Source organism: Polyodon spathula, chromosome 11 (assembly GCF_017654505.1).
Source record: "Polyodon spathula isolate WHYD16114869_AA chromosome 11, ASM1765450v1, whole genome shotgun sequence".
Taxonomy (NCBI): domain Eukaryota; kingdom Metazoa; phylum Chordata; class Actinopteri; order Acipenseriformes; family Polyodontidae; genus Polyodon; species Polyodon spathula.
Window position 1 is genome coordinate 25,448,407 of NC_054544.1, and position 15,043 is coordinate 25,463,449.

The window sequence follows — 15,043 nt, forward strand, 5'->3', positions numbered from 1 at the left end:
TTTACATAACAAATCCAAGGTGTAACCGTAGCTTTTTTTAGTACAGCCAACATTGCTAAGTGGCCAGTGTCTGTGAAGGGGTAGTCAATCCAGTGTTTGCATTGCACTACCACATAACTGCCAGTGACCCAGTCTCTGTAAAGCTTTATCAAATTCTAAAGGGAATGACTCAACCTTCGCTTTTTAATGAGCAGCTTCACCATACACCAACATCTATTTACCCTCAGTGTGTCTCCTAGATATATTAAACTGCCTGGAGTTGTGCATGTTTGCATTCCAAACTAAGGAGTCTTTGTTTGTCTTGTGGTCGTCAGGTCAGTGAAGAAAATAGGGCCTCACAGAACGAAAAACGTGAAAATTATACGCCATCTCCATATCAATAGCACGTCCTGGCTTAAGCAAAGGCAAATAAATGCAGCTTTGAGGCTGTAGTACTGAGAGGAACTATTGTACATAACAGATCTTGGCCTCTGGAAAGAATTACCTCGAATGTGTTTGTAAAAGGTGCAACTCAAAATACTACCAAGAGGAAATCTTCAGTGGAGTGTTGCTACCGGATTGACTTTTCAGCAGGACTGACTACCCCCCTTCTCATCTGTTCAAGCTAAGAGATAACACTCCTGAATTCAGGAGGACACTTAAGAATGAAGAAAAGTGTAGGAATATAGAGGCCATTCAGCCCATCAAGGCTTGGTCTTAGCACACCATTGGCCCTCATTAATAGGACAGGATTGACAGGATTATATTTCCCTACTATGTCACCTGGTAGGCTATTCCATGCATTTCTAACTGTTTAAAAAATTATTTCTGCCTTCTGTTCTAAACTTACTTTTATTGAAAATACATGTTTATACCAAAAATAAATCTGGACAATTTATATGTAGGCTTAAGTAAAACACTCTTATTCTAAAACACGTTTATTCTTAATATACCGTAGACGTTGCACTAAGTCTGTCCGTGATAATGGATCTTGAATTATATTAGCATTCACCAGAAGACAACAGCCTGGAATTGGTTCTTTGATCCATGTATAGTATTATGAAAGTACTGAGGTGTATACTTCTTGAATAAAATTTAAAAAAAAAAAAAACAACAAAGAACATATATTTTGTACCTGTCGGTATATATATAACCCACCCTGTAATTATAGTGATAACCCTGGAAGCAGTTTGGTCTAGTGGTTGGACCTAAGAGTCAGGACCCTAGATTTGTGTCTCAGCTCAACCATTGACTTTCTGTGTAACTATGGGCGAGTAGTTTCTCAAACCCACTGCCTTCCACACTGCAGCCAAGAGCTTTCTGTAACCACTGAGCTCCTCAAACCCACTGCCTTCCACACTGCAGCCCAGAGCTTTCTGTAACCACTGAGCTCCTCAAACCCACTGCCTTCCACACTGCAGCCCAGAGCTTTCTGTAACCACTGAGCTCCTCAAACCCACTGCCTTCCACACTGCAGCCCAGGGCTTTCTGTAACCACTGAGCTCCTCAAACCCACTGCCTTCCACACTGCAGCTCTGGGCTTTCTGTAACCACTGAGCTCCTCAAACCCACTGCCTTCTACACTGCTGCCCAGGACGCTAACCACTGTGCAACTGAAACCCACTACACTGCACTTTTTGTAAGCCCTGAGCAACATATTTGAGAGCAGTATATATACAGTAGGAAGGACTGAAAAGTCAGCTAAAAAATCAGCTAAAAGAAATAAATATAAAATAAATATAAAAAGAAACAAATAAAGAATAATACCTAATTATAGAAGTAACAGAAACAAGAATCATTGCATCATAAAATAGTTAGAAGGGAAATGTTAAAAAGCAATTTAAATGACACTTGAAGCTACACGCTCTTTAGTAAATGATCTTTGACTGGCATTTAATAGTAATCGTTTATATAAAGTCACTAACACAGACTTAATATGCACGCTGGTTAATGTTGGGGAATTACAGAGGTTATCTTCTGTTTGTATGATTACTCAGAGATGTCAATGCGTATAGGCATCCAAGATTACTTCCATTCGCTATGTAGATTTTGCACGTGCATTTCTGAATGAAGCACATATTCTCGTGGACGCCTGCCCTTCCCTGACTATATGACTCCCCAGAACATAACAGGTGTTAGACTTATATCAAACTAAAGTTCACAAGTAAGACTTATGGAATAATTTCAGTAGATGTAACCCTTTCAACAAAGTATTTGAAGGGTCTGTCATACAACGCCTGCACTTGTATTTTAACACAAATGCGTTCGTTTAATGAATCTCAGTATCAGTGGGTCATATTTTCAAAGTGTTTCCTCTAGTGTTTAATGAACTCCTGATTTCTGAAGAATGAAAATTCACAATAATGTGAAAAACTGAAAAACAAACTATGATTAAAAGACCTTCAAATACATTACTTGGATGTCTGTTACAAGTTTTATAGTCAGTAGGTGTTCTTCGACTTAAAAAAAAATGAAATTAAAGACTGAAATTAAAGACTGGAGTAAACTCGTACAGCACCTCCCTATTGCATGGTCTCTCATGTAGTCTGATTAAAATCTCACCATTCTAAGCATGTTTAAAAACACACCTACATTATTTAAAACATTTTAAAATTGATTTAATCTCGACTCCCACAGCAAGATGAAGTGACCTAGTGCAGGCACACATACCGAGGTCTTTATAATCAAACAGGACACAGTATATAACATCAAGAGTTTTATAGGAGGCTAGGAGTGTATGATACAAGTGTTGATTCTGATAAAAGATCCATATCAAGGCACATGTTCAGTTATCATGTTCACCATGTAGTGTAAGATGCACAGATACAGTGTAAGGCCCCATTCACACTTGGCTGACATTTCGTTTCCCGGTACGGTTCGTTTGAGTTTGGAACGTTTGCTCCTAAGTGTGAACGCTCCAAACGATCCGGGAACGATTAAAACGAACCCAAGACCACATGACGGAGGTGGTCTCGGCACGGTTACATCCGTTCTGGGGACAGTTCGCTTATTTTTGCTTCAGTGTGAAAGAAAAATGATCTCAGTTCAGTTGCAAACGTCAAGTGTACCAAAGTGTCAATTATATTTAGTTCAGTAACTGATGTAACTCAGCTGGAACTAAAACCAGAAGAATCTTGTATACAGTAGTATTATTGCCATCAATGTAGCACACCTTGAAATGGAGACGAAGAAAAGCATTCCTTTGCCTCTTCTGCAGCTGTAGAAAAATTGTACTTATGCTTTAGCTAACTGATTTCAGAACTTAAACTTTAAAAGTTATTTTTTAAAAAAAGATTTAAAATAAACCCTGCCACATTTAAAACAATCGAGAATTAAGAATATTTAACTATGTCATATATGTTATATTAGGCGGGCCTATATAATAAACAAATGATAACTTGAGATTTGTTTTCGTAGTAGTGCCAGTAGGTGAGAGACTACAAACTCCGGGTGAGACTTTGTGCAAACAGCAGATCCCACAAGAAGATGGTCTGAACACGAAGTAGGCTATAATAATAATACGGGGTTTTATGGCATTCACGCTTCTCTCATGCACTGGTTTCATTTAAATGGTAGTTTTACTTTAATTTGTAAATCCTGTGACGTGAATACATTTTAATTAATATGCGTATTTGTCCCAGTGCTATAAAGAAAACAATTGCATTGTGTTCGGTTTTGCCAAGACCGTAATATTGCTACTGCATCCTATAGATCAGCTGCATAAGGACCTTTCTACCACAGAATAGAATATGTTTAAAAAAAATCCATGAGATAAGTGGTTTATGAACAGTAAGTGCAAAACGTTTTATATATTAAATTGCATTATATTAAATTAAGGCTGCCAAATGTTAAATTCGTTTTTACGTATCATGTATCAAACTGTAACAAGTTTTGTTTTATTTACTATTTATTAGCTGTTAGCTCTTTTTTTGTATTCTCAGTACAATTGCAGATGTGTAATGTGAAAGGGAAGTGTTCTCGGTACACTTGAAAAGATGGACGTGAACTCACAGCACACATCCAGTGTGAAAGAGAAACGATCCAAGGAGGTTTCCACTGAAAAGCTCCCAGCACACTTGGTAAGTGTTCCCAGTGTGAAAAAGGTGTAAGATGCACAGATAGACAGTCATCATGTTCACCATGTAGTGTAAGATGCACAGTAGACAGTTATCATGTTCACCATGTAGTGTCAGGTGCACAGTCAGACAGTTATCATGTTCACCATGTAGTGTAAGATGCACAGACAGACAGTTATCATGTTCACCATGTAGTGTAAGATGCAGACAGACAGACAGTTATCGTGTTCATCAGGTAGCGTAAGATGCACAGACAGACAGTTATTATGTTCATCAGGTAGTGTAAGATGCAAAGACAGACAGTTATGTTCACCATGTAGTGTAAGATGCAGACAGACAGACAGTTATCATGTTCACCGTGTAGTGTAAGATGCAGACAGACAGACAGACAGATCAACTGGAACTAAACTGATTTTTCAATGAGGGTAGTGTGTTCTGTGTCATTTTAAGTTTGCCTATAAAGTTTTACTAATTTTAAGCCATTTTCTTTTTAGTTATCTTCAATTTTATCTGTTTACTGTTTTGTTTCTTACACAATTGAATGTATTGATAGTACAGTGAATACCCTTATTAAAGTTTCTTACAGTAAAAGCAAATAAACATGTAATAAAACAGAGAAAGCATGTTGAAGCAAAGATACGCATTGCAGAGCCCACCGAGGTATGGTGAAGTATATTTGAAAACATACCAAACTATGGTAAATGCACAGTATAACCACAGAAAGCATGACTTGAACTCAAAGTTTATATTGAACCAGTGGGCAAGTGGCAATGGTCATTGCAAAGGCTTGAACTATGCTTTGCATGCGTGCCAAAACAAAACTAAAATATCAGAAATAAAAACAAACATAAAAATAGATTCTTAAACAAAAAGCAAGCCAGACACTTGAAACTGATATCAGGGCAAATAACTGTGGTCTTGTTTGAACAGTTTTATTAGTAAATAACTTCATATATCATTTCAAATTCTTTTTTACATTTACCGTGATTCTGAGGGGTCCCGTTTCTCCAGTATTGAGTTATCATATTTTGTATTCCTAATATGTACCTTGACCAGGCTTTAGGCTGTTTGGAGTTTGTCTGGAGAATCCTAACTTCTGAACAACCTTCCTCCTTCTATTCAAATCATGTGACAATGTGACAACATGTCCAGCCCCACCTACTCAGTAAAAAAGCAGATTTAGAGAAAAAGTATGGCTCAGTATTGAAGAACCCACTCAGAACAATTGCATGAAACCAATCCTAAAATATTAAGATTTTTTTTATTAAAAAAGCAGTATTTTAGTTTTTTCTAAAGGTTATTAAGAAAGTGTGACCTGAAATAGATTTGACCTGCACAATATAAGTTTGTGTCACTCAAAAGTATTTTTAAAAATGCATTTTCAATTGATCCTGTATGCGTGGCACCTGCAGCATATTGACGCTGCTATTAATGCTTTCTTGTTCTGTCTCTAATTAGATGAATATTACGGTTTAAAAATAATTTAGTTTAAAACAAATAAGTTTGATCTGAAAGAGCACAAAAAACTAAAGTTTAGTTTTAAAAGTTGAATAAATGGTAGCACATACAGCTCTGGCCAAAAGTTTTGCATCGCATAGAATGTTAGGATTGAGACATAATTTAAAAAACAAAAGTACATGAACAGAATTTTGATCTTTTATTTAACATCATGTAATCAAATAACCTATAAAATTATATCGCAAAAGTCTGCCGGAAGGCATAATAGAAGTATTTCATGTTAGATTTAAAGTTTTATACAGGTTTCATTTGACTTTATAAAGCAAAATGTGTTAATTCTATAAGTTGATGCAAAACTTGTGTCCATAGCTGTAGATATGTGTGTGTGTGTAAGATACAGACGTAGGTAGTGGTATGTGCGAGGTTTAATATCCTTGCAAACAGTGAAAATGAACACTTTCAAAACATTCCTCTGCATACTTTAACTTTTTAAAATACATTCAAGTTTGTGCCTCGTATCAATACTCACAGTAAAGTCAAAGATTGTACAAGAACAAGGGTATTTAAAAGTGTGGGTTTTAACTGTCTTAATTAAACAAATAGTTGGATTCTAGGCTTTTCCCAGCTCCATTATCAACAGTGTAGAAGTGTACTGCATTTCAAGAATATACTTTGAAAATAACAATTGAGAAGTCATTAATAATAATTAAAGTTTTATATATAGGGTCCAGTGTGAATGATTTAGAATAATTTAGTGTGAGAGATCTGAGCTGAAGCAATTACAAAGGCAATGAGATAACAAGTAGCTGTAGTTAAAAAATTGTTCTTACCAGCTTCAATCTAGCATTATACTGTGAAAATAATGATACACCTCTTAGAAAAATAGCCTCGAAACACGATTTTTTGTAGTTTTTCAAATCTGTTTAAAAATATGCGGTTCAGACAAAATATAAGAGAAAGATTACTCAAAGATTTGTACCTATGCCCATACAGGACATGCACATACACACACACACAGTTTCATACAGGACACGCACGCACACACACACACACACCGTGTCATAAAGGACATGCACAAACACACACACACACACACACACACAGTTTGATACAGGACATGCACACACACACACACACACACACACCATGTCATACAGGACATGCACATACACACACACAGTTTCATACAGGACATGCACATACACACACAGTTTCATACAGGATATGCACATACACACACACACAGTTTCACACAGTACATGCACACTCACACAGTTTCACACAGGACATGCACACACACACATAGTGTCATACAGGAGTCAGTACAGTGAAAATGAACACTTTCAAAACATTTCTCTGCATACTTTTTTTTTTTAATATAGTATGACGGTTAGGTTCTGATCTCATCGGGAATACTACTCCACAATCTAGTGGCTGAGTGACTACAGGATTTGTTAGCCGTGACTCCCCGGTTAAGCTTTGTCGTGGGACTCTCATTAACTGTTGGTCTCCAGTTACTTTGTCTCTGTTTCCGTCCCAGGAAATATATAGGGCAGCTTTTTAAATCAAATTGACATGCTGTGAAATCTCCTTTATAAAGTAAAAGATACTTTATACCATTCAGAATACAGGCCTCACTTAAGGCCACCTCAGTAAAAAGGCCACCTCACAATGAAGGCAGTAACCCTCATCCGTATTAAAGCCACCCCTGTATTCAGTATTACTGTCTGCAGTCCCAAACGTATTGAGCCACTATTACATCACTAGGGACCAACATGGTCTAAAGTACCTAACCCTCTGAAAACTTGGATTCCACATGATGTAACTAGGTTGACATGGGGATTTAATAGAATAACTATTAGACACTAAGACACCATTGTAAACATTTTTGACAGAAGCTTCAGCTGTGTCCTTTCAGTAGTAAGGCCAGCCCCCTTAAGGTAACATTTTCTTGGTCCCTTGACTGGCCTTAATAGCCAGTTGTTACTGCATTTTATTTCTTAACTGTTTAATATCCCAGAATGTGTGTTTTGTGTTATTCTGCCATTGCTAATTCTTTTTAGACCATTGTTTAGGGGGCTTGCTAACGTGCATCTTTTCAAGCACTGGGGCTGCTGGAAAGACTCATAGCTGAAGTCGGGTGGTCTTAGTGAGTATTCGTGGTGTACAGCTATTTCTGCACCTTCTTTAAATGCAATACAGGAAATTCTTCATTTTCTACACTTTTGTTTTACAGTCACCTCCAAACAGGACCTGTCATTCCACGTGGGCTCGTTTTCCCATTTAGAACACACCCCAGTCCTATTTAGTTTGATTAACTTTATTACGATTTACCTGAGGACTGGAAAATTCAATACTGAAAACTATCTAGTAATGAAATTCAGTTTTTAAAGAAACCAATGAGTGATAGTTTAGTACAACAATTCAGATGTGTTAAATGTGCAGTGCATACCGGCTTCTTTCTTTTTCATATTTAGAAAAGTTGTTACCGCACAAACCCATGTTGAACGTATAACCTTTCTAGTTCTTTCTTGTAAACTGTTATCCTTATACAAAAGATGAAAATGTAAAATGTGTTATATTCCTTCCTTCCTTCCTTCCAGGAGCTAAAACAAAGCTTACATACAGAATCCCTAGATTTAAAATTGCCTTAGGCAATGCAAAGAAACTGGACAGCCAACAATATCTGGTCTATATTAAGGCAGAGTAGATATAAGGCTGGAATGTAGTAAACATTGCAAAAAATAATATTTCAGTGAAAACTCAAACATTATTATAGGCTGTTTTAAGATAAAATCCACTTCTACTAATTAAAGTAAACAAATGGAAAAAGATGACCACATTTTTCAAAGTCTTTTCCATGTTGAGGTTTTTTGCACTGATAAACCAGATTGCGCAGATTTGCATGGTGTGTCGGACATTTAAAGTGAAAAGTGAGTTTAGGATTGAAAGCCGGTGTTCTGAGGTTTTCCTCAGAAATATTAGTTTTTCTTTCCTCTCCGCAAGTGTTTCTGTCACCTGTTTTTGCCTTTTGCATTCCGCGCAGCCTCTCTGTGCTGATTGAAATGACATAGGTACCGCATTCAGCAGAATGTTTGGATTTTTTGGATACACACTATTTTCTGCTTTGCTTCGGGAAAGCAAACTCGTCAGAGGGTTCATAAATCAAGCTTTAAAACGGCGTTATTTTTTCTTTCATGGTCGTCAGGATTTTAGAGGAGCGGTTTGTCCTAACCACTACACAAACACGGACAACCGTAAGGTTCGAACACTCATTTACTTCACATAACTGTAACAACCAGCTTCATTTAACTGAAAATCATAGAGAAAAATAACTTTACATTATAATTTCTGAGAATCCCTCACTTTTGATAAACAGGAATTCCCTGAATATATGCTACTGAATTTTATATAATAGCTAACCCAATGAAAACTTGTATTTATATTAACTTTCCGTGTATCGATTTGCAATCCATTTGTAACAAATAATGTCCGTCTTGTATTATAGAAACACAATAGCTTCAAAACACATGTGAAAATCACCTTACAATGTTTTTTTTTTTTTTTTTTTTTTTTTCTATGACGATTTACACCAATCTAATGATTTAATAGCAAATAAAACAGTGGGGTGCGGGGCGGGGTTCCCCAAGATAGCAGCTCAGAATTCTATTCCGTACCTTCCATTCATTAATTAATTCCGGAGTCAAGCCAACGGGTAACAGAGCGGGGGGCAGGGGGGTACACGTTTGTTTTGTGTGTTAAATAAATTCGTTGTTCGGACCTCACAAATATTTAGATCCAGAGTTACTTGGATACGTACATATTTAAAAGAAAATCAGTTTCACTATAATTTGTCAGTGACGGGTTTACAATAGTGATGACTGGTTGCGTGACTATAAAAACCTGTGTAAATAACGTTCCCTAATGAGTAATCTCGGCTGGACGGAGAAAAAAAGTCAATAAAACTAAATCAATAAGGTTCGCTTGGTTTAAACAAAGTGGGCAAAGGGCAGGAACCAACAAAACAGCACATACGCGTTCCAAGCGTTCACTAAACCACAGTGTACAGTCGCAATAAGAAAAGGCACTAAAATAAAGCATTTTCCAGAGTGCATGCCTTACCTGGGTCATTAGTCGGTCAGCACCTGTATTTTCCTCGTCTTTGAAGATTATGTCAGGATTGTAGTTAGGAGTTAGCTCTTTAAACCGCTCGGAATTCCTGGTGATTTTACCCTCGTACCTGCCGCTGGCGCCGAGAGTTTTCTCTGCTACGTTGGGGCTGAACTGCTTATAAGCGAGTGGAGTGAGTTTCCTGGGGTGCCGTCTCTTGCCGTATCCCCTGCCCGGCCCGCAGCCCTCGGAGGCCGGGACAAGGATCAGGGCGCAGCCGCTGAACAGCCCCAGCAGCACAGGCAGCCTCATTCCACCCCAGGTGGGCGATCTGATTGATCGGAAGGGTGAAACTGCTCCCCGTTTCCCCGTTTTTCTCCTTCTCTCCCCCACGGGGTATGGGGAGGTGGGGGGAGAGACCCTTAAAATCGGATCGCGGGGTCCTCAACCCTCGCCATCCCCAATGCGCAAAGGAGTCCCCGTCCCGAGAGCGCAGTAGTGCCGGTTTCGTTTAAAGAGCAGGTGGCGTCCTTACTCTCTCCCTTGAAGCTGTCAAGCACGATCTGCAACCAGAGGACAGGGGTATGAATAAATAGGGAAGTCCGTTTGTTTTGGCACATGGGTTCAAAGCCGGTTCCTCGCTACCAATGTCCACTCTGTGTCTTTGGGCAGCGGTCAGAGGGTGTTCGCAGTGGTTTGCGCTCTGGTTGCTCTGAATGCGTCCCTGTGGCGCACGGCTCAAGCTTGAAATGGAAATTGAACAGATCCGGGAACAGAAGCCGCTTGAGACCGCACCCTGTCAGCCCTGCCTTTCTGTCCCAGCCTACCTCTCGTCCCATCGGGTCACTATGGGGCAGGCTGTGCTTCGCATTTATTGCCCACCACTCCTCCCGGTCAGCTCCCCCTGGTATTGTAATCCTTATCAGACTGGCAATGTCAACAAGATGCCCCGTTACCATGTAGCTGACCACGTAGACAGCTATTTTTTTTTTTTTTTTAAAGCAATGCCGAGTCCTTATTGAAGTTCCTTTCCACAGAACACATGAACGTCTGTTTTATTTGAAACAATGAACTACATGCCCAAATGTTTTTTGGGGGATAACCAGTAACTTCCCCAATCTGCCAGTCAATTTCAATATTGTTAGATTCGACTTGGTTAAATGTGCACCTGTTGTGCAGCATCTATAGCCTACCTTTCTGGTAATACAAGCTGAATTAAATGGCTCTAGTGCACCAACTGCCGAGTAGAAAAAATAAGTAACCTGTGACATATCTGATAAATGAAACCACAATAAAAGTTCAAGTGATTTTGCAATATTTTTTTTTTTTTTTAAACGTGACCTTCTATGCTTTGCTGTTAGGTGTGATTCGCTTGCATGTGTTTTACCACGCTTATTATGTTTCCTTTTATTTAGTATTATTTTACCGTATTAAACATGCATAGGGGATGCTGCATTCACCACCAACCTACCTCACCGCTGATAATTTTCCCATGTATGTCCAATGGATGTTTAGTCGTCTTTAATACCGAAAGCACCTGTATTCTCTGCTCATACAGGGACGACAGTGCCACCTGCTTCTATACAGTCTACATGCAGTGACTTAATAACGTGGTTATCGTTTCGATGTTGTAATTTTAACACAGAAAATATAGCTCCGCATTTTGGCAGATAAAAGTTTAAATCCCCCAGTTTATCCTACAGTACACTTTGCAGATATTTAACACATTCGTGTATGCGTGTGTGTGTGTGTGTGTGTGTGTGTGAACTGGTTAGTGTCGCTTGTACTACCGGTATGTAGAAGAAAATACGCCTCGCTTTCATACGAAAACACCTATCCATAGGACGTTTGAGTGTACGATAACGGTAAGTCAAGTAGACAAACGTTTTGGTAGTGCCTTCTTCAGTGTACCGTACCGCATGTATATGGTAGACTAATGCATTCCATTATTAAGCACAAGTTTCAACCAAACGTTAGACCAAGGACTTTGAGTGATTTAACTAACGCAGAGAACTGATCACTGTTTCTGTACCACTATGTGGAGTCAATCACATACTGCCTTTAAGCACAGCCCATTCCCATCAAGCCAAGCCATTCAAAACGAAGTAAGGGAGGTGCCATCACAAAACTAGTTATTATTTTTATACCTCGCCTATGTGCTCTGGCTGTTGAGAGATACCGATCAAAGCAGTTGCTAACAAAAAGCTGGTTTTTTTTTTTTTGTTTGTTTTGTTTTACTTGCCTGTTTAACTGCGTGGGTAATTTCAACATAAACATAAATTAGTAATAAAAGCGGGTTCCAATCTTTTTTGCATCTAATAGCTAAAGTGCATGCCCATTAATTCCAATTTAGAGCTACAATTTAACATCCTCAAGATTAACTCACTAATGGCCTTGGCTTGTACTAAAGACACGGGAACACACCCCCTTATCAAATCCTCTGGGTTTCTACGACTTTAAAACGCTACGGTCTTCTCAGACTCTGCAAAACGTTCAAACTTACATATAAAGTCACTGTAATGTTTTCCCGTTGTACGCTATAATGTTTTACGTATATTCATATTTATTTTAAGATCGCTCAACTGATATGCTTAAACTAGTCTATAGTATATTTGACATACCATAATAACAAATTATTATTATTATTATTATTATTATTATTATTATTATTATTATTATTATTATTATTATTATAGTAGTCGTAGTAGTCCTATTTAATTGCCCATTAATGGACCACTCTAGCTGTCGAGTGACAGCTGGTAGTAGTAGTATAGAGATTAGAATGTTTGTTATTTTTATTATTTTAACCTTAAGAGGACGACTTTCCCTCAACTACATCGTTAGCCTTATGTAGTTTGTGTTTTTTTTTTTTTTTTCTGGTATTGAATCAAGTACTGTAGGGTGACCTAACGAGAATTTCAGAGATAAAGAAATGACCTTATCTGTTTAGTCAGGGTTTTACAGTAAACAATCAGTGGTACCCAGATCAGGATCCAGATTAAGTTATTGTTCGTTTTGATATAAAGTAGTTGGCTGCAATGAGTCTGTCTCCCAGGATACCACCAGATTGCAGGCTCGAGGAAACAGACACATGTCCATTGATTACCCCCCGCTTTGAAAACAGACAAGCTTCAGTCAGGTAACCAGCACAATAGGATAGGGAGATAGATGCCCATGCATGGAATTGCCTGTAACAAGTGAATATTTTCACAATTTAAAAGTTAAACTTTATTTAATTTAACAGTTTTTTCTTGATATTGTTTGTTTTTGTTTTCTTTAGACAGAGTTCTTTTTTGGGGGTAATTTTTCGCTTTTATTTTCTAGTTGACTGTGTCAAATCAAATGTACATAATTAGGCATCAGTGTTTTCATTCACATGGTTTTTAAATGACGGTCGTAGGTTGGTCTTGATAATAGAGCGATAATGTAACCAGAGCCCCTTTCACATACAAATGCCGCTACTGACAGAGATGTTTACAAAATTATTTAAAATTTAAATTAAATACCCATTCACACAGCACGAAATTGCGCAATCTATACCGCCATAACCCTTTCACGCAGTCAAAGGGATCACGTGAGTCTATTTTCAAACCTGTCAGTCAACACAGATCGTTTTCATGGCAACGGTCGTGCGCCCATAAATTACAGCATCACGCACCGTCCCTTCTATTTCTGAATTCACCTCCTCCTCAGCCGATAACTTTAACAATTCATTAACATGCTCCGCACTTCAATTACTGTCTCGTTCATGGTCAGCCATTGTATTTGAAAAAAAAATGAAAGCGTGTAACACCAACGGTAAAAATACACAACACGCCCGGTATGCGGTAGTCACTTGGGATGTTGGCTTTCAATCCACGCCCACTGTCGCGCTTCTTCAGTACCTTTCACAGCCTTTCACACAGGCGTTACAACGGTTCAGGGCTGTCTCTGAACCGCCTTGCGAGGTGGTTCAGAGACAACATAAAATATGAGGGCTGTGACGGTGTAGGAAATTCACACAGACCAAAATGCCGCATCAATACCGGTATAGTGTTAGAAAGTGGTACATTGTCAGAATGTGGTATGCCTACCAAAACCTGACCTGTGTAATGTTAGAAAGTGATACGTTGTCACATTGAAAGTGGTATGCTGTTAGATTTTGCTACAGGTGCAATCAGTTGCGATCTGATGGGTGTTTTCCTATTGTCGAACAGAGGTACATTTACCATTAATTATACATAATTATTTTTGCAAACCTAAACTGGAAACAATCAATTTCTCTAAATAATAATAATAATAATAATAATAATAATAATAATAATAATAATAATAATAATAATTCACAACGTACAAGACAAAATGAGAAGTTAGGCGCAAAGTTGCACAAGTAAAAAGATACAAGACCAAATGAATGACAAAAATGAATTGCATATGGAATGGGCGCTTCCCTGCTTTCTTAAAGGAAGTTTAGGCATGTGCGAGTAAGCGCAGTGCTTTTTACCACATCCCTCAAAATAACAATACACAGGTTCTGAGCCGTCATAACTCATCTGTGTGAAAGGGGTAAGATGATTTCATATATTTGGGACTGCAGATTGTGGCGTTGAAATGAATATGGTGGAATTGCCAACAAAATGAGCAGCTGAGGTGGAGTATGCAGTATGGATTTAGGATGATTAGGTAATTGCTCGTTGTGCACCTACAGGAGTTTACAGCGGTGCACCGGCAGTAACAGGACTCTTTTCAATGTGACACATGACGTAAATGGTAAGCTTCGTTCACAAATTGGTTTCCAAATTATTTATTATTATTATTATTATTATTATTATTATTATTATTATTATTATTATTATTATATATTTTTTTGCTTAATCATGTCCTATATTTTCCATATCTAATCAAATGGTTTCCTCTGTTAACCCAAATTGGTTCTTCACTGAACATTGCTCGATGAAAAAAGGCCTGCAAGGGCCCTAAATATCCATTGTGTCAGTGTGTTCTGTGAGTGGTGTTATTTATGAGCTCATGAAGTTAATTCCAAGAAATCAAATTAAAACAGAATAAATGTAATTATGTTGGATTTTGTTTGGTTTAAACTTCTGTTTTAGTTCCAGGGAAGCAAATGTTGAGGCGCTCATTTTATATAATTGTGGCACAATTACTTCATTTATTGATTAAGTAATTCCAGTATACAACAAACCAAAAGTCTTCTGTGAAATGTGACAAACGTTAACTGTTTCATATGATGGGTTTGAATTCCCAGTTACCTGCTTTTTGCAGTGTATTATGGATATCTACTGGCCAAAATGTATTGTGTCCATATTTTCTAGTATTTGTCCATTGGTATAACTCAGTACCAATTTATCAAAAGAACAAAACTTTGATGAATTGGTTACAACAAAACTGCAGTCGTCCACTGTTTTTTATTTTATTTTATT

The 15,043-nt window shown here is 37.9% G+C and overlaps 1 protein-coding gene across 1 annotated transcript in view; it reads right to left on the reverse strand.

The window, feature by feature from the left end:
* The window catches only part of ihha (Indian hedgehog signaling molecule a), a 35,916-nt gene extending 24,308 nt beyond the window's left edge, over window positions 1-11,608 (reverse strand). The window contains exon 1 of the mRNA XM_041264368.1: window positions 9,636-11,608. Coding sequence (XP_041120302.1) covers window positions 9,636-9,935 — 300 coding nt within the window. The 5' untranslated portion in view covers window positions 9,936-11,608. The remainder of the gene's footprint in view (window positions 1-9,635) is intronic.
* Between the last annotated feature and the right edge of the window lie 3,435 nt (window positions 11,609-15,043).